At 33.4% G+C, this 20,245-nt stretch overlaps 2 protein-coding genes across 3 annotated transcripts; one reads left to right on the top strand and one right to left on the bottom strand.

Annotated features, from left to right (window-relative positions):
* Positions 1–17: 17 nt before the first annotated feature.
* Positions 18–12,356, top strand: LOC120264550 (SWI/SNF-related matrix-associated actin-dependent regulator of chromatin subfamily A-like protein 1). Of its 2 annotated transcripts, XM_039272372.1 has the most exons (25): positions 18–97; positions 766–952; positions 1,462–1,516; positions 1,625–1,716; positions 1,793–1,848; positions 1,953–2,028; positions 2,248–2,314; positions 2,958–3,024; positions 3,303–3,369; positions 3,795–3,878; positions 3,990–4,031; positions 4,436–4,591; positions 5,290–5,367; positions 6,130–6,198; positions 6,304–6,369; positions 6,551–6,679; positions 7,386–7,442; positions 7,812–7,901; positions 10,202–10,267; positions 10,623–10,691; positions 10,763–10,867; positions 11,042–11,167; positions 11,497–11,555; positions 11,637–11,673; positions 11,945–12,356. In XM_039272372.1, exons 1-25 carry the CDS (start codon positions 30–32, stop codon positions 12,086–12,088), a joined length of 2,112 nt encoding a protein of 703 aa, XP_039128306.1. In that variant the 5' UTR covers positions 18–29; the 3' UTR covers positions 12,089–12,356. The 2 variants fall into 2 exon arrangements, with proteins under 2 accessions (XP_039128306.1, XP_039128307.1); XM_039272373.1 differs by lacking the exon at positions 11,945–12,356 and having other exon boundaries at positions 11,507–11,555; positions 11,637–11,668.
* Positions 12,357–12,632: 276 nt separating this feature from the next.
* Positions 12,633–15,597, bottom strand: LOC120265881 (probable polygalacturonase). Its single transcript, XM_039273843.1, is given in 8 exon segments — positions 12,633–13,519; positions 13,639–13,709; positions 13,780–13,913; positions 13,915–13,955; positions 14,031–14,151; positions 14,389–14,709; positions 15,122–15,196; positions 15,394–15,597. Coding segments are annotated over 8 exon segments (1,509 nt in total). The 5' UTR covers positions 15,409–15,597; the 3' UTR covers positions 12,633–12,788.
* Positions 15,598–20,245: the final 4,648 nt, after the last annotated feature.

The raw sequence follows: 20,245 nt of genomic DNA, 5'->3' as shown, positions 1-20,245 counted from the left end.
GCTTTTCTGATTAAAATTGAACGGACGAGATGCAAAGTTGGGTGATTGTGGGCCGCAAGCTTTGCCTCCCTGGCCCAGCCCAACATCTCTTTAAAGGGTGATAAATAGTTAAATACAAGTTTTCATCTCATTATCATGATTTAAAAAAAAATTACTTAAAATTATGAATTAGAATTGATTGAGATATTATTAGATAAATCCTGTTGCTGAATTTCTCTATCATGATAAATTAAGAGTTATATATATATACAAGATTTCATTTAATCTAAATTCTTTCCCTGTAACTCACAAATAATGTACAAAGTACTCTCAGTAGTTTATATAGGTTATATTATTTTTAATTTATTAGTTTCATGTTATTTCATCTCCTTATTTTTCTTTGTATTTTCTCTTTCATTTTCTACATTTTTTTTTATCATTAACAAAATTATTGTTTATTCAATTTTTTTAAAAACAATGTTCAACAACTCTAAAATAGTATTAGCGAAAGCCATTGGGATAATTTTAATACCTACTGATTATTATGTAAAAAATTTTACAAACAAAAAAAAAAACTGAAACTATTTACCAAAATTAATAAATATATATATATATATTTCCATTATTTTAAAATCTAAAATTCAGATTAAAACAAATGAAAAAATAAAAAAAGTTATACTCTTAAAACAAATGAAAAAATAATAAATAAAAAATAATAATGAAAAAGTTATACTCTTTTCTTTTTATAGCCTCTCTCTCTCATTCTCTGTAACGGCTTCTTCTCAGTCACCGTGGTCTATATATAACTCGCTTTGTCAGAGAGCTTGGGAGAGAGAGAGAGGGACCGGCGGAGAGAATGGAGGATGATGACTGGGGGTTGAGCGCCGAGCAGCTTGATTTCTTGGAAGAAGATGCAATCAGGAAGATCTCCGAGAAGAAGGCATCCATCATCAATCCAGTTAAATGTAGCAAGGTAATGCCTAGGGTTTTTAGAATTTTCAGTGCTAGGGTTTTTCGAAATTTTTTTAAGTATTGAGGCTCAGTTTAGTCTCTTCAAGATTTGATATTTGTTTCCTTTGTCTTTTTAAATTTTTAAATCTTTTTGCTTTTTGTTCTTTGATTGTTTTTTTTCTCTCTCTCTCTCTAAAATGTGAGTTTTGTTTTTGTTTTCTTTTTCTTTTCTCTTTGTAGTCGATTCATGATAAGAATTATTTCTTTGGGGTTTTCTCTTTGTATTCAATTCATGTTTAGATTTCTATCTTCTCATTTCTTTTGTTTGTTTTTGGCTCCATCAGCAGTCTCTTCAAGATTTGATTTTTTTATAATTTACATTTTACCTTTGTTCTTGGGAAAATTTGATCTTTTATTTGGTTAGTTTCTTCCTAATGACATTATATAAGTATAGCTGATTATCCTCTAAATGCACACTTCCCTTGAGTTCTTAGAATAAAATTTGCTGATTGTGGAAATATAAAATTGTAGTCAGATGGAGTTCCTTCAACCGGTGTTAGTTCATCGGATACATTAAAAGGAGCTGGTATTTTCTCTACCCATGTCCACAAACTGGAAGTTTCAATCTCATTTCCCTCATTTTTCCATAGTTTTGTACTTTTGATACTTTTTCATGCTGATTTATGTTATCAAGAGAGCAAAAACACATCGGATCTGGCAAAACTTTCTGTCAGACTTTATCTTCATCATACTGGTGTTATTGCAGCAAAGTTCTCATACAACACGGTACATGTGATTATTTTATTTAGTATTTCTAACCCAACTTTTTCAGTTAATCATGATAGTTTGCCTTAACACACAGTTACTGGTAGATGCTATTCGGAAGGTCCCGAGAGCTAGTTGGCTGGGTAAAGAAAGGTTGCACTCTTTTTTCTTTGTTTGTCCTTTGGATTTTGTGTAGTTTTTCCGACATTGTTAATATTCTTGTAAGTGAAGTTTTCTTTCTGTACGTCTCATCATAGGTTATGGGTGTTTCCAATTTCTTCTTTAACAGCAGCTAAAGAAGTTTTTAGTCGAATACCTCATGCAGTTGTTGAGGTAACATTTTTTATTTTTTTTTGCATGATTGCCTTCGGTCCAAATTTTTTTTGGTGTTATTCATGTGGATGTTCCAGAAATCATCCTCAGGATCTGAATTCCTTTATTTACTGTTTTGAATTAGAATTTGCAAGTTGTCATTATGACTTTCACAAAATCAACAGGGTTGGTTGTCTTGAAATTTTTTCATAAGTTCACATGTTGACATCCGCTGACCAGGTACATGGACTAGACCCTTTAGTTCACCGTGCTGTTATTGCCGCTAGTGCTGTTCCTGACCTTCAAGGTAGATATGATGTTTCTTTCTTCTTTCCATCTCTGATTTATTAGTTTTTATGTTATCAGTTTGGGAGTTTGGCGCTTGGAGCTATATTAAATTCAAGAAATGAGAGCACATTTCTCCATGTTTTAAGACTACTTTATTCAAATTATCAGGTCTAACTGCTACTTTATTCCTTAGAAGAATGTCTCAGTTTCATAGTTTGATTGTAAACAACTTGAATTAGTGAAACTTCCCTGTATTCTGTCCAATGGATATCTCTGTGCTTCAAAGTTGCATCTTATAATTGTTATTCCATTGATGCTCATTCATAACTCAGCATGTGAAAATGGCTTGTGACAATATTTATAAGAAGGGAAAGGCTTGTAGTTGAACAAGTATTACATGAGAGGTAGCCATTTGATATTTGATTATCAAGTTAAAAAGTGTTGTTCCATACAATGTTGTTGATGTTCTGAACCTGATTCTTATATTGTACTTGTGAATGAGTTAGAAATGCAAATCATGGAAAACTAATATTCAACTTCGGGAGCATTGGTCATAGTCGCATGCTTTTTACTTTCAATTTTTCAGGCATATCAGTTGTTCATGCTATGTGGTTGATCTGGCTTACTTTTGTTGGCCACTTATATTGTTATCTTTTGAGAAGGTCTATATGATACAATGCCAAGCTATCTTGAGTCAAAGCTTCTTCCATTTCAGAAGGATGGAGTAAGGTATGTAAAAAACTAACTTCACTTTTCATTTATGGCACGTTATTTATCATGGATGGGAAGGTGAAGTATTTAGAATAAACTTGTGACAGAAAGTGGCCTTCCTAATCTCTGGAACCAAACCTAATTTTTGAGGAAAAGAGCAAATTCAACCCGCATGACAGGCCAAATTTACTCATTAAACTATGTTATTCTGATGCAATTGCCATGATAATCTATAGCCTTGATAACAGTGTTATTGTGCGGTTAATGATCCTTGATGTTCTCTTATAATTTTATAGGTTTATGTTGCAGCATGGTGGAAGGGCACTTTTAGCAGATGAGATGGGTCTTGGGAAGACATTACAGGCAATAAATTGCTAATGCCATATTTTATCCTCTTGAATAGGATTTTCATAATGTTGAATATAGATTTATGAAAAAGTGCAGTCATATTTTAAAAATGATTTCATTCTATGGGTGAGGTCTCTTTTGAATTTTCTTAAATTTTGTGATGAGGTGGTTAAAATTTCTGTCCACAATACCCTTTTGTGCATGTCTGCACTTGGAGTTCTGAAGTTCATGCAACGTAATTAACTACTCTTAGTTCATAATTTCAGCATGGTTTTATGCAACATTTCTAAAGTTAGCACTTAGTATCTCAATAACAAGAAATGTACAAATGCCCAGTTTTCTCATATTTAAAGTTTGCTAATTATAAGAATCGATGCTTCTAGTATTTTAACCTTGTAATTTCCTTAACAAGGAGCTAATTGCTTTTTTGGTGCTTGCAGGCAATTGCTTTCACTGCTTGTATTCGTGATTCCTGGCCGGTTCTTATTCTCACTCCTTCCTCCTTGCGTCTGCATTGGGCTTCTGTGAGCATCTAAATATAGATTTTTTTTCTCACTCATTCCTCCTGAAGTCCACGTTCGGTTCTTTATTCCTTCTTAATATAAATATTTTCTGATATTGAATACCTTATGCAGATGGTTCAGCAATGGCTTAACATACCTGCAGCAGATATACTGGTATGTTAACCATTTTCCTTGCTTTCCTGATTTTTGATATTGTAGCAAGATTTACTTGTTAACTGGCATTTCTATAATCAATCCTTGTTATTTTGTAGCACAGTTGATCTTTGGCTGTCATTATTTTGTTTCCATAGCATGATTATTGAGGTCTATGTATACTTTTGATCAGTTTAGCTAAATTTTTGTTATACTTCTGTTTGATGAAATTGCTTTACCACACATACTTTGTCTGAATATTCTGATGTTTAAATTTTGGTTTCTCATAGTTAAGACATAAAACACACCTGGGCATTCTGCCCAAATCTTGTGCTTATCATTGATTACTGATTATGCTTTGTCATTCAACAGAATTTGTTTTCTCCTCTTTTTTAAAGTAGGTATATCTTTGTTTATATTCGCAGGTTGTTTTGTCTCAATATGGAGGATCAAACAAGGCAGGATTCTATACAGTGTACTTAAACAAAACAGGAACAACTAATTTAGATGGTGTATTCAACATACTTTCTTATGATGCAGTTCCTAAGTTACAAAATATACTTTTATCTTCAGAGTTTAAGGTATTCTTCTTCTTTACACTTTTTTGATTCATCAAAATATCTCATCTGTGTGAGTTGCTTGTTCCTGCCTGTCCATGTTAGGTTCCAATTTAAATTGGACTTCATCATTTCCAAAATTTTACATGTTTTATGCTCTTGATAATCTTGGACTTAACCTGTAAAATGTGACTGCCACAAAATTAGGAAATAATTGTAAACTAGGATAATATGGTCCCATGTGTAGTTGACTGATTTAATCAAGCTTCCTATGTTGTAGAACTCAGGATGAAGCATCATGCCATCATGTGCTGTGCGTCAGATGTAAAGTTCGTGTTTATCTATTAGTATTTGCATGATAGTGGCATTTAAACCTCATATGACATTATTATTTGGAAACAGTACTTGTATCCAAAAGTTCAACTTCTGAAGTGAGCGGTGTTTAACTTTTTTGGGTGTGTGTGTGTGTTTAACACATCCAGAATAAACTGTTGTCCAGCTAGCCTTGCTTAATTGCCTTGAATTTGGTGTCATGGTTATCATGAGAATTCATGTTTGCAATCCAGACGGTTGTAATTCATACATTTGTAATTCTGTTGCTAAATTGTTGCAGGCATTTGGTATCATCTCATACTTTCATACATGATGTACTGATAGTTATCTTACTTTGGTATTGGCTTTGAATAACTACCTTCTTTATAGTTGTAATGATCTCTACTCAGATTGTGATTGCAGATGAATCACATTTCCTGAAGAATGCTCAAGCTAAAAGAACAAGTGCATCTGTGCCAATTTTGCAGGTTAGACATTTCATAATCGGTTTTCTCTTGTCTTTCTGTGCACATCTTTTGTTCATCTTGACTTAGTGATGATCAAAATGTAAGTATTTCCATTTTAAGTTAATTAAGTTAAAGATGAAGGTCTTATGATACTTTACTTTTCACAGTTATGTAGTTTGTATTTGATATATGCATCTTGTTTTTATAATTCTAGCATTTTCCTCATAATGTGAAACAAACATGTGGTTGAATAGAATGTTGGACATAATATTTTGGTCTGTGCTAATTTCAGATTGGCTCGATAAATTTTTTTTGATGTGCATACATACAGATTTAGTCAATTGTAGAAAATAGCCCTTCAGTTGGCAGACAATTATGCAATAGTGTGATGTGTTAAGTCTACAATTGCAGAAAGTAGCCCTTTAGTTGGCAAACAATTATGCAATATTGTGATGTGTTATGTCTTCGTTTAAGTTAGAATGTGTTTTGTTTGTGCCACATCAACTTAGTAAGTGAAAGATATTTTGCAGATCCATATAACTGTTTTTTTTTTTTTTGTTAAATCTTAGCTACCCTACCATAAGGTTTTTCATAGTTGCCAGGCATTTTATTCGGCATTGTTATGCTATCATATGGTTGATTGTTTAAATAATGTTAGTTTTTCTCTGCCTTGCTACCATACAATCAGTGGTGTTTTATTAATGACGAAAGCAGGATGAACTTTTGATAAACTTGTTTCAGATATTACTCTTATAAGATTTAAATATGAATTCATAATGACAGCGAGCTCGATATACAATTTTGTTGAGTGGAACTCCTGCCTTATCCCGTCCTATCGAATTATTCAAACAGGTACTTCTGTAATTTATTTGGCAGACAATTTACCACTTGTGGCCTAAAGTGCATCTTATGTTGTTTGTCCTGTTTACAAATTCTTTCCCAATTGTCCAATTTCAGCTAGCAGCATTGTATCCTGATGTGTACAAGAATGTTCATGAGTATGGAAATCGATATTGCAAAGGTGTATGTATTCATTGATAGTTCAATTATACAAATTTATGTGTAATAATTATGAATTAATTTGGGCTTAATGTTCGAGGGTGCCTTTGGATTGTACAGGGGACATGCAACCATGAAGAGCTTCATAATCTGATGAAAAATTCTTGTGTAATATTACTGAATTAATTTAAGCTTTATCTTATAGGGTGTCTTTGGATTGTATCAAGGGGCAAGCAACCATGAAGAGCTTCATAATCTAATGAAAGCCACTGTAATGATACGCAGGCTTAAGAAAGATGTCCTATCAGAGCTTCCTGTAAAACGTAGGCAGCAGGTATTGTTTTGGTATTGGGTTATATTTTATTACAAGATATTGATTTATTATCAATTTATGCAGGCTATGGAATGACCTCAAAATAGAATGATATTTATAAGTCTTTTATATGAAGTCTGTTCTTTGTTATAATTATGCTCACACTTATCCATTATTCTATTCTCAAAGTCTCTTAGATGAACATTTACTTGTTATGTATTGTAGTAGAATAATCTACTTTTAGCACCCCTCACTCACATTATAAGCAAAAAAGTTCAGATTGTCTTGGCAAAATTGACTTTTGATAAAAGACTTAAGCCTAATCTTTATGTTTTATGTTTGTTTTTCTCTTACATCATTGGTACAACCCCTGCAACAGGGGAGTTGTATTTCATTTCCCTCCCAATTGAAAGGTTGAGAGTTTGAATCCTTCCAACACAATGGTTGAGGGTTTGTGGCTTGTCTACATTTCATCCAAAAAGAAAAAGAGCAAAAACACCTTACATCATTGGTCATCCAAAAATCATCCCTCTCATATAATGGCGAAAGACAGGAAACACATGTTTATGATTGTGAATGAACTTATATTTGTTTAATTTAAATTTGGCCACTTCTGGTACATTGCATCAGGATTTCTTTACCTTTTATTTTGGTTTTAGTCATGCAAAACTTGTGCAGGTATTATGAATTGAACTTGTATTTGTGAGTTCCTTTTGGCATCTCTCAGGTCTTCCTAGACTTGGATGAGAAGGACATCAAACAAATCCGGTTTCTTCTTCGTGAGGTAATTCCTCTTGTTGCGAAGAATTATTGTACTTTGTGAATATGTTTTTGTGATAGAAGCATAGTATTTGCACTTTTATTAACACTGGGTGCCTTTTTTTTATTAATATTTTTTTTTCTTCTCATTTCTCAGTAGAAACTCAAATGCACAGCTACATTCATTTCCCTCTAGAGTGCATCTTTAGATGATGACAAACCTGTTATGTACATCAGCCTTTGTATATTGCTAATGATGAACTCATTACAATCTGAATACGATTTGCTTGTTGGTAAATGATGTAAGGAGAGTGATGTTGTTGGGGATCATTAACTGGGTTTATTCTGTTATGTTTCATTGTGCTGCTCCTAATGTTTTTCTTTGTTTTCATAGTTGGAGGTAATAAAGAGCAAGATCCAAGCTAGCCAATCAAGTGAAGAAGTTGAGTCTCTGAAAATTTCTCAGAGAACTCTTATTAACAAGGTATGCATACTCTAAAGCTATATAATAGTTTCTTGAAATATTTAACCAATTATTAGCAAATCTTCTTAGGGGTAGAATTTATTAGCATGTTATCTTTTATTTAAATGTTCATGCTTGAAAAATACATGCTTTGTCTACCATGTCCCTTTTCTATCAGACCTTACCATGCTATTCTTTTATTTAAATGTTTAAGCTTCAAGACATACTTCAGCTAGCATTTCTTTTTTACATTTGTGCTTTGCATACCATTCTTGTCTAGGAAGGTCTTGTGCTTTGTGATGGATAACATTTTATTATTTAAATGATAAGCCACACTGAACACAGAGTTGACCTGAATGTACATCTATAATTACCATCCATAAGACCACAATATGATAAATAGAAGCTTTTATTTATGCATTTTGATTTTTAAACTTAAAAGTACATTCAATTCTAGGTGATCTAGAGCCTAATGCTTGCTCAAATGGTATCGATGCAAGTGGCCACTGTGAGAAATTTATCATATGAACCTTTATTGGGATGTCCTAAATTTAAGATCCTTAATAGGATCACTATGTTAACTTATGAATTCGAAATGCTATGGACTCTAATTATTGTATAGATGGTGAGGAACTTTGGAGCACAAGTAGAGGAAAGTCCAAGATCGGGTTTTCAAATAGTGATTGAAGACAAAGCCAGGATGAAAGAATATGATGATAAAGCATCAAGAAACTAGAATTGTTTAGGTCATGGAGAAGTGCATATTGCAAGTTGAGATAGTGGAAACCGATGATGAAAGCCACAATACAAGTCAAGGTATTGGACATCTCAAATGAGTGAGGTCATATGTGCGAATTATGGAAAGTTAGGGAATGTCAAGGATAAAAACAAGATAGATGAGTGTATGCTCAAAGGAGCGCAAAGGTGAATAAAGCCAAAGGAAGAGGAACAAAACATTTGGATAGATGTGATATAGTGAAGACATATCAAAATGGTGACATGTTGTAAAAACTTGGGATAAAAGGCCTAAAGTAAATTGAGGCACTAAGCACTGAGATGGTGTCGTGTGGATTTGCATGAAGTTGGGTTAAAGACAAATTACTAAAGCATGTGTTCTAATACAATTGGGTGTCTTGTTACTCTATGATGAAGGTGCAATGGGTTTACAGTTTCTACTATTAAATATCGCAGTCGGACATAGCATGGTATAGCAATATGTGCAAGGATCCATGTGAGCTGGTTTTATAGAGGCAGATGTGCATTTATGAACGATCAATGTGGGAACAAAATGGCAAACAGCAATGCCTTGGGAAAAACATAAATTGATTACGAAGGGTTCTTTTTTGGTCAGTGGTCCACATGAAGTCATCATGCAAAGCAGGGTGTGGTGGCAATGCAAGACACATGAACAAGCCGTGAGTGAGGAATGGTCAATTGTTCGGCTCGGTGCACAAGGCATGCTAATATTACATAAGGTGTTGGGTGGGCAATTTGTTGAGGCATTGATGCATGTAGAAAGCCAAGATGTGGGAGCCTCAAGGTGTCATGGGTGTTGGTTATGGCATGTGGTTATGCCACATATATCACTTATGCACTATGGGGGTGTGGAACAAAAGGTGAGTAATGGGCTATTGGGCTTGATCTTGGAGCTTCTTTGGTTGGACCTAGAAAAGGATTGGTGCTTTAAGAAATACATAGGCGATAGTGATGACTTGTATTGGTGTTGACCTATGGGCACAATGGGGCACACATGACTATCCTAGAAATACATAGTGTGTGCATGCATAGGGAATAAAAGGGTTGGAATAAGCTCCCTTATTGTAGGACTAAGGGCCAAAGAAATGTATGTTCCTATTCCTCATCGTTCCAGAGATGTTTGGTTACAAAACCAAAGTAAAAGGGGCCTTATTGCAGAATAAGCTTGTTGTACTCCACATTGGTATTAGTTTATTCTGGTATGAAGGCCATGAATAAGACTACTTGATCATTGATCATATTTCTTTTATTCCTCATCTAAACACTTGCTAAAAGCAGCATTCTCCTTTGTGCTTCCTACATGGGAGGAATTTAATTTTCACGTGTTTGAGTTCCTCATGAACTGGTGAAAATTCAATTTATGTCAAGAGGCTTTATTTCGCATTTCTTGGGTTTTTCTTATCTTGTTCAGATTAGATCATGTTTTTTGATCGGTTCATATGAATTACATGTTAATTTTCTATTTATGCAAGTAGTTCTATGTTTCTATAGAATTCTTTTTGCACTTTAATCATTAGTGTATCCTTGGCATTGAAGATGACTGACTGCCTTTCCTTAAAATCCAGATATATAATGACTCAGCACATGCCAAAATTCCAGCTGTTCATGATTACTTGGGTACTGTCATTGAGGTAACTGCCCTCTGTTCTGGTATGGAATGATTTATAAACCATAAATCCTTTTCTTTGTACATATATTGTGAAGTTATGTCAACATAATGATGGAACCAGGGTGTACATTCCGATTATTCCAATGATAAATTTCATTAAAGTACATGGTGGTTAGGGCAATGTAATATAACATTTTATATGTAACATCCCTCGCCATTTGAAACTTAATAATGCTTCAGTATGCTCACCTATTCTGGAGCTGAAGTTCAAGTTTCTTCCACATATGTAATTTTAGCATGCTTATGTATAGTTATAGTAACCCATTTTGCTTCTTGTTCGGTATGTATTGACCATATTCTTTATCCTCATTTTGTAGGCAGGTTGCAAGTTTTTAATATTTGCTCATCATCAGCCCATGATTGACTCAATACACCAATTCCTTATTGTAAGATGGCCTGATTTTTCTTACTCTTGCAATAAGGATGATTCTAATTTGCAAGTGCCCATTATTTGCAGAAAAAGAAAGTTGCCTGCATTAGAATTGATGGCAGGACACCATCTTCATTAAGGCAAGCTTTAGTAACTGACTTCCAGGAGAAGGATAGCATCAGAGCAGCAGTGGTGAAACATGTTTTCATGTTTTTTTTTATATTTTTTATTTTTTTATTTTTTTAATACCAATAATTGCTTTGTCTTTGGTTGGACTGTTGCAATTTTAATTCCATATCTTTAGAAAGAATATCTGTTTTTGCTCAAGTGATCTGTTCAATTTATGTGCCTTTGCTCATTTTTCAGCTTTCTATTAAAGCAGCTGGTGTAGGATTAACACTGACTGCAGCAACTACTGTCATATTTGCTGAGTTGTCATGGACTCCTGGTGACATCATTCAAGCAGAAGATCGTGCTCATCGAATTGGTCAGGTAATACGTCACCATGTATGTTGCTTCATGTTTGCAATAAGCAATCTTACTAACATCAATTTCTTTTAAACTGTTTTGTGAATGGTTTGTTTTTTCCCCTTATGACAGACATTTATTGTATATAGGACGTTTTCAACTGATTTGTGTGTGTGTGTGTGTGAAGATCTCAATTCAATATTTAATATTATCAAGCTACCAGTTGCATTGTCAACTACTTTGTATAATCAACAGATGCAAAGTACTATGAATTTTAGGGTGACAATTTTATGCAATTTCGCTCTCGACTATTGTTGCTAGGAATTGGACAATGCTCATTTTTTTTTTCCCAGGTTTCATCAGTGAATATATACTACCTTCTGGCTAATGATACAGTTGACGACATTATCTGGTAAGTCCTCAGTCTTTTAGTTTGCTGTTTGGAAGGTAATCTCAAACTCTTGAAATGTTTATGACAACTTTTGCTACACAGGGATGTTGTTCAGAGCAAGCTGGAAAATTTGGGCCAGGTTTACCCTCTCTTTTGGTCTATTATCATATGTCATTCCTCTCTTTTCTAGAAATAAAATAGTCTGCAACAAAATCTGTGCATTACTATGCTCTTCATTCTCCGTATGGTTTTTCTGTAAAAATTTTCCATTTTTCCTTTTCCATTTCACACCATGATTCAGGGAGAATCTCTGATATGAATGTTTATATAGAAAGATTTGATGCATATTTAGGTCTTTCAAATTTAAGTACTCACTGAATCAATCATCAACCTTATTTTTCATTTATTAGTTTCTGGACGGTGAGGAAAACACGTTGGAGGTATCCAAAAGTGAAACCAGCAGCAGCCCTGCAAAGCAAGGAACACTGGACACATACCTAAAACGTTGCCGAGGTGGAGCTGATACTTTTCCTGAAGCTAAAAAACCTAAATAAGTCATTCATATCTTCTTTTTTGTTGTCCCTCCCCAAACCTAGTTTCATGTTTGCTCTTCATCATTTCAGCCTAGATCTAACCCATACAATCTTGTAACACTACAGCTGATCAGCTGATCAATCTGTTATTGAATCACGGCAGTTTGTATATATATATATATATTTTTGTAATACTAGAAACTGACCAATGAGTTACCAAATGGCCTGTAATGTTATTGTTATTTATATAAACAAGGATAACTACCGGAAGACGGTGCGGTGGAACTTATATGCATTTGTTTCGAGTTTAAACCAAGTTTGAACAAGCTGGGTTTAAGTTCACTTTTTACAGGCATAAATATGATGATTGATGTTGAGTTTTTTACAAAAAAGCTTCTTTGGGAATTAGTTCAGCTAATTCATTCTTGTTTGTTATATATCTCGTTAGGGCATCAATTGTTTTTACTGATTATTGTCATTGTTGGTGGGTAATAATACAATGATTTTTTATAGCCAAGATTACAGCAAAAAATAAAATAAAATAAAATAAATATTAATCTCACAATCAAATAAAACATCAAATCCCATAGTAATAAAATCCCACAGCTGTGCTATATATATATATATATAGAAAAAATGACATGAATCAATATCATCACAAAGAGACATCCACACACTCTTCAGCCCAATTACAACTTATAAAATGATCACACACACTCTTTCATTCTGGGGCCAACTGGTCTGGTTTTGATGCCATTAATTCACTATCATAGTGTTCCTCCTGCTGCAAAGAATCATATAGACCATAACAAACTTTTGAAGGGTCCTCAGGAATGTCCTTATGAAGTTGCTCACAAGACTCTGGGGACACCATGTCAGAATACCCCTCAATGTCTGAACATTTCCATGCAGGACTTGATGAAGATGATGATGATGTCCCAGTGAAGATTATATTAGACATACAAATGCTGCTGAAATTGTCCCCTGGAATACCCGCCAAGAGCCCTGCAAGACTGATGTTAGTTCCTACAATGTCCTTCATGGTGATTCGGCTAATCAATGGAAGAGCATTGGGGTCAAAGTTGTCATCCGGATGCTCGCCGTAGTTGCCTTGGATTCTGATGGCTATATTGACATCCTCCATGATCACACCCGAGATGTGTATGTTCTTCACATACCCGCCTCGGCCCGGAGATGTTTTGATTCTGATACCATGTTTTGAGTTGAACAAATGTATGTTGGCTACCTGAACTTCAGATATACCGCCGGACATCTCACTTCCGAAGGCAATGCCTGCACCTGATCTTGTTTGTCCTGTGATTCGACTAATGCTGATGTTTGTGCTTGGGTGCGCAAAGGCGATCCCGTACTCATCCCAGCCACTCTTGATCACAATCACATCATCACCAGTGCTGATGTAGCAATCCTCAATGCATACATTGCTTGATGAGTCTATATATGTATACATACCAATTTCTTATTACCTCGATCATAGCATGTAATTACTGACATTGTTCATGATGATCAACGCATTTCAATAAACTGAATTTAGTTATTACTAATTGGAATACCTGGATCGATACCGTCTGTGTTAGGTGAATCCAGAGGGGCGAGGATTGTGACATCGTGAATCAGGACTTCGCTGTTCGTCAAGAACAAGACATTCTCAAGATGAACAGGTTAACATATATCAAATGGAGGGAAGAACAAACCTGCAATAAACAGGGTGAATTGCCCAAAATGGAGAGTTCATAAAAGTTAAATTGGAAATAACCACTCCAGTTGAATTTATCAGTTCTACAAGATGTGGACGTGTATAGTTCAGTGTATGATTATTAAACCATTGCCCACCAAACACCACCTTGGCCGTCGAGGGTCCCATTGCCACCTAAAAAACCTCAAAAGATTCATCAGATAAATAATTCAATGATGATAAAACAAAGTGATGCTAAGATTTACTAACCAGTTATAATCACATCTGTGAGATTGGATCCATTAATAAGACTCTGATGCCTTCTACCAGGTAGTTCCCGGCCTCGTCCATATGAAGGTAATGATTCGATGATCGGCCAATCAGAGGAACTCTGACAAATGTTGCAAATTAGATTACTTCTTCTAACTTGCTAAACCTCGACATTTTTCGGTTATGCTAAGCATGCTATCAATCACGCAATTCATAATACATCGAACAAGAGTAAACAATGACAATTAACTATCACAAATTTTAGACAAGATACACAAATCAAGCAACAAAGAGACAGAGCCAATGCATTCAAGATATGATTTTGTTTTCTGACAAGAAAGAATTTTGCTCATCTCACCGTAGAACCAATGATCACAGCATCCTGGTCCAAAGACAATGTTAGGTGGCTGATGAGACTAAAACTCCCTGTCAGCCACCGGCCGGCAGGAACAAATAGCTGAGCACCTCCTTTATCAGCAAAAGAGTGAAGATAAAAGATGGCATTCTGAAATGCTTTAGTATTTAGTGTGACACCATCTCCGACAGCACCGAACTCAGTTATTGTGACACTATGAGGTCGAGTTACTATTTTTCTGGTTCTCTTGCAATGCAAGTGCTCTGTGGTTGCCCATGATTCCCCACAGATTAGTGCAACAACAATCAGTAGCACTTTCAAGAACTGTAAGGAAAATTTAATTGCATTAATTAATACAAGAGAATGTGAATGTAGAAATCAGTAACAACTTAATTTTCATCAAAACAAAAAAAAAGAAAGGGAACATTTTGATCACTGAACAAGAACAACAAGAAGTGACAATTATCAATAGTATTGGTTCTAAGGATCCATCCAGATATCTAATTGGATTCAACTCTTCAGATCATTTGGCATTTAACAAATGAAATGAAGAGAAACAAATTTGTGAGTTATCAAAACAATGTGGAAAGTAAAATCAAGAACCAGAAACAAAACAGAATATTTTTAGCAATTCCCCATTAAAAACATATGAACATCAAGGATCAGACCACAAAATTGAAAGGAAAATGGAAATAGAAAAAAAAGGAAAGCAAGAACTAAAATGAGTACTACTTACAATTGCAGATCTCTTCATAAGAACAAGATCTGACCTCCCAAGTGAACCAGAAGGGGAAGCCTCAACAAAAACAAACTATTTCCTTTGGTAAGAGAAATCAAACACATATATTAAAAAGAGAGGACTAAAAACAAATAGCAATAATAAATCAAAAAATAAAAATAAAAAATAAAATAAAAGGTCCATATATTGGGATATGTACCAAAACCACTAACACCAAGAGGGGTGGAAGAAGAGCTCAAGTGATTAGATTGGCCCTTTGTTTTGCATACCACTAAGAAGACCATAGGAAAGCAGAGAAATTATGAGAGTGACCCCTTCTGCATTCCAGTGAAGAAACAGTCAAGTTTTTGGCCATGACCTTTTGTCTTCAGCTGCCACCTTCTCCTTAAAACCACAGAACCAAAGAAACACACAAAAGCACAACTGGGTCTTGTTTTTCTGCTGTAGACAGTGAAGAAGAGAGAGAGAGAGAGAGAGAGAGAGTGTGTGTGTGTGTGTGTGTGTGCAATGTGCATGGTCAGTCAAATTTACATGTTGTTGAAAATAATTACTTGTATTAAGAATGTTTGAAGTGACATTTGGATTCTATTCTCACAAAGTGACTAGAATGGGCTCAAACAACACCTGGAAAGACAGGTGACAACAAATAAAGCATGGTTTTAGTGATAATTAGAGTTCTCTAATAATAATAATAATAATGATAATAACTACATGGTGTCACATCTCCACTTGTCAAGTGATTGAGATATCTCCATATCATGTGGAACTGGAATAGATTGCCCACTGAGATCTTGTCCATTGTATGTATAGTTACATATCTCATATATATATATGGTTCACTTCTCAAAGAGATTAATTTAAGAAAATCATTCCTTTAGAGTGAATTTAACTCTTCTCTTTTCCACCAAAGCATACAGTTAGAAAAACTATGTTAGAAATGACAAAATGGCTTTGGAAACAGAGAGAGAGAGAAAAGAGATGTAGATTGAGATACAATATAGGCAAGGTCAGTAAAGGAGGAGACAAGTTTGATGGAAAAAGGACGTGAAAAATAAAACTAGTACGATCTCTGCCTGTCACTGGAAAAGTTGGATTCCAGCTTTGGGATCCAATGACTTAAGAAATAGTTTGTAAATCTCTAATACTCTACACAAATAAAAAACACAAAATTCTCATCAACACTTCATTTTACATTATATATATATATATACATACAATATATTGTACACTATGCTTTTTTGGGTCCACTGACCACTGTCTTTGTTGGGCATGATTTGAAGAAGGTTGAGTGTTGAGCATGCATGGTGAGCAGCAGCATAGAATGATGAAGAGAAAGGCACAAAACTAGTCCATTCTATCTTTTCCTCCCTACATCTTTGTACTATGAAAGCATGATAAAGAGTTGCATGTGAGTGTGAAGGACCTACAACAAGTGAGCCAACATCCCCAACTGTCTTTTAAATAATGGGGTATGCATACCAAAATAAATACTCAACTAAAGTCTTCCTGCAATAAATGAATTCATCTGCAGAAAACTTCTTCTTCATGATGTAGTGTACCTATACCTTTATTGATTTTTTTGATGTCATCTTCTTTTATTATTTAACTGTTCCATTCCTTAATTTGTCCACCCAAATAGATGTTGCTAATTAACTTGCTAGCTACATGTGAATGAAGTTACTTACACTTTGGAGTTTGGAACCAACCAACAATATATATTCCTCTGCTATTCATATATATATATATAAGTTCAGTATGTGCAGTAAAAATTTATAACAATATGGAAAGGTCTTGATTTGGTAGAGATCTCCATTTGACCAGAGCTTTTTCTCAAGTACATACACTTTGATATAATGAATCCACATTAAACATAATCTTCCCTGAAGAAAGAGTACAAAGCTTGCAATTATCATGTCTCTTCCATTCAAGCAACCTTTCCATGACTCACATGGCCTGTCACCAAGGTATATATATTATCTATGCACATACGTACACAAACTTTATTTTTTCTTCTCCTTCTTCTTCTTCTTCTTCTTCTTTTGACTATATCTCTTCATCTTCTTTGAAACTGAAGAGATATCCATTTGTAACACATTAACATGAACCTCTTCACCTTCCCTGATCAATGCATGCATACATGATTAATGCATGATTAAATGATTAATGCAATATTGTCTATTTATTCATACATATATATAATAACAGCATGAGATGTAAATCTGAATTATTATAATCACCGCATAACAAAGTCCATGGCTGAAATGAAGAAGCTTTTCCTCTGCATTGTGGCAGTGATGGTGATGAGATTCTCATTGAGTGAAGCAAGGGCGTTGCATGTCCATAATGAAAGCCTTGCAGAAAGAGTTGGGTCAGAAGGAATGGCAAAGTGTTGGGAATCTCTATTAGCATTGAAGTCTTGCACTGGTGAAGTCATCCTCTTCTTTCTCAATGGTGAGACTTATCTTGGACCCAGTTGTTGCAAAGCTATCAGAGTCATTGAACACCATTGTTGGGCAGCTGAAGCCATGCTTACTGCTTTAGGATTTACACCTGAAGAAGGTGATGCACTTCGTGGCTTTTGTGATGCTAATTCAACTTCACCTTCATCCTCATCCTCATCTTCATCTCCACCACCATCACCATCATCATCACCATCACCACACCTTAATGCTCTGCCATAATAATGTTAACTATGAAGTTTAATTGCATGCTCTTAATAATGAAATAAATAATCTTCTGATCATCATCTTTTGAATAAATTCTGATCATCATCTTGTCTTCATGTTTACATTTATGTTGATGGAATTGGATAAACTTTATTGATCTTTTGAATGAGAAGAAGTGAAGAAGCTGCTAATTATCTTGTGTTATTATTAATTCCTATATATGTATATTTGAAGAATAAAATATAGTTTTTTTTTTCTTAGTGATCTTTGAAACTTTTTCAAAAATTAAATTTAACGATATTCAAAACTTTATAAAAGTATAAACTCGAGATAGAGTATTTTTTTTACTAGCCGAAAACCATGCAGAAATATAAGTTTTACTCCGGTCCCCAGCAGTTATGAAAATTAATAAGAGTAGTAGCAATTTTGTAATTTATATTTTTTATAAGTTTATATATGAAAAGTGCTCATTCAAAAAGTTGGGATTTTTGCTTACTATAGCCTTTGAGTTTTTCAAAAATCTCAATTACAAAATTACATTTAACCCCCTATAAAAATTTTTTTTCTCTAATTTTTGCAATTTATATTTTTATAAGGTTATATTTGTGAAATATCAATTCAAAAAACAAAAATTTTTACTTATTATAACCTTTAAAAATTGTGAATGTCCCAATTACAAAATTACACATAACCCCTATAAAATTTTTATTCTCCAACATAAAACTTCTTTTGTAGTTTATATTTTTTTTTAGGGTTATATATAAAAAGTATTCATTCTAAAATTAGAGTTTTTTCCCTACTATAATATTTACAATTTTTCTTAATCTAATTACAAAATCACACTTAACCTTTATACAACTTTTATTTTTATTCTCGGAAATAGAGATTTTTGTAATTTATACATTTTACAAATTTATATGTAAAAAACATCCATTTAAAACATTGAAACTCTTGCCTTATTATAGCCTTTAAAAATTGCATAAATCACAATTACAAAATTAAACTTTACACCCTATGAAATTTTTATTATTTTTTTTTGAAAAAAAATATTTTTAAAATTTATACTGTTTAAAGAGTTAATATGAAAATACCCTTTCACAAAGTTAAGAGTTTTTGCCTTATGATAACCTTTAAAAATTACACATAATTCCTATATAATTTTTTTTTTATTCTAAAAAAAGTTTTTGTAATTCATAATTTTTGCAAGGTTATATATGAAATATATCAAAAAAAAGTTTGAGTTTTTTCTTTACTATAGCCTTTGAAAATTTCTCAAATCACAATAACAAAATTACACTTGACATCCCATAAAATTTTTATTTTAATTCTCCACAAGAAAAAAGATTTTTATAATTTATACTATTTAAAGAGTTAATATGAAATATGTCCACAAAAAAAGTTGGAGTTTTTTTCCTTACTATAACCTTTGAAAATTTCACAAATCTCAATAACGAAATTACACTTGACACTCTATAAAATTTTCATTTTTATTAACTAACAATAAATATTTTTGTAATTTAGACTTTTTGTAAGGTTATATATGAAATATATCCACTACAAAAAATTGGAGTTTTTTCCTTACTATAGCCTTTGAAAATTTCTTAAATATCAATAATAAAATTGCACTTGACACCCTAAAAAAAAAAAATTTATATAATTTAGACTTTTTGCAAGGTTATATATGAAATATGTCCATCTAAAAAGTTAGAGTTTTTTTTTCCTTATTATAACCTTTGAAAATTCCTCAAATCCCAATAACAAAATTGCACTTGACCTCCTATAGTCAAATCTCAATACAAAATTGCACTTGACACCCTATAAAATTTTCATTTTTATTCTTTAAAAATAAAGATTATTGTAATTTAGACTTTTGTCGAGGTTATATATGAAATATTTCCACTCAAAAATTAGAGTCCTTACTATAGCCTTTGAAAATTCCTCAAATCTCAATAACAAAAGGTGCACTTGACACTCCTATGAAATTTTTATTTTTATTCTCCAATTGAAATTTTTTTTATAATTTAGACTTTTTGCAAGGTTATATATGAAATATGTCTATCCAAAAAGTTGGAGTTTTTTCCTTACTATAGCCTTTGAAAATTTCTCAAATCCCAATAACAAAATTGCACTTGACACATATAAAATTATATATTTTATTCTCCATAGATTTTATAATTTGATACACTATTTAAAAGAGTTAATATAAGAAAATACCCATTCTAGCAAAGTTGGAGTCCTTTACTATAACCTTTGCAAATTGCTCAAATTACACCTGTACATAGATGCACATAACTCTATAAAATTTTTGATATTCTCCTATATGGATTGCATTTAGACTTTACAATGTTGTATACCAGATAGCGTCCCACCCACATAGTTGGAGTTTTTATTTGCTCATGGCTCTTTGGAACACCTGGGAAGTCAAATCTCAATATAAAATTGCACTTTGACACCC

The sequence above is a fragment of the Dioscorea cayenensis genome, chromosome 7 (assembly GCF_009730915.1).
Source record: "Dioscorea cayenensis subsp. rotundata cultivar TDr96_F1 chromosome 7, TDr96_F1_v2_PseudoChromosome.rev07_lg8_w22 25.fasta, whole genome shotgun sequence".
Classification (NCBI taxonomy): domain Eukaryota; kingdom Viridiplantae; phylum Streptophyta; class Magnoliopsida; order Dioscoreales; family Dioscoreaceae; genus Dioscorea; species Dioscorea cayenensis.
The sequence above is the reverse complement of the archived record's forward strand: the minus strand, read 5'-3'. Positions and strand labels throughout refer to the sequence as shown.

What these genes read in the sequence shown, in the direction of transcription:
- LOC120264550 (XM_039272372.1), top strand. Translation starts at nt 30, where the DNA reads ATGCAAAGTTGGGTGATTGTGGGCCGCAAGCTTTGCCTCCCTGGCCCA. An exon ending in CAATACACCAATTCCTTATT is followed by an intron (nt 10,692 to 10,762) that starts GTAAGATGGCCT and finishes CATTATTTGCAG; the next exon opens with AAAAAGAAAGTTGCCTGCAT. An exon ending in GTGCTCATCGAATTGGTCAG is followed by an intron (nt 11,168 to 11,496) that starts GTAATACGTCAC and finishes TTTTTTTCCCAG; the next exon opens with GTTTCATCAGTGAATATATA.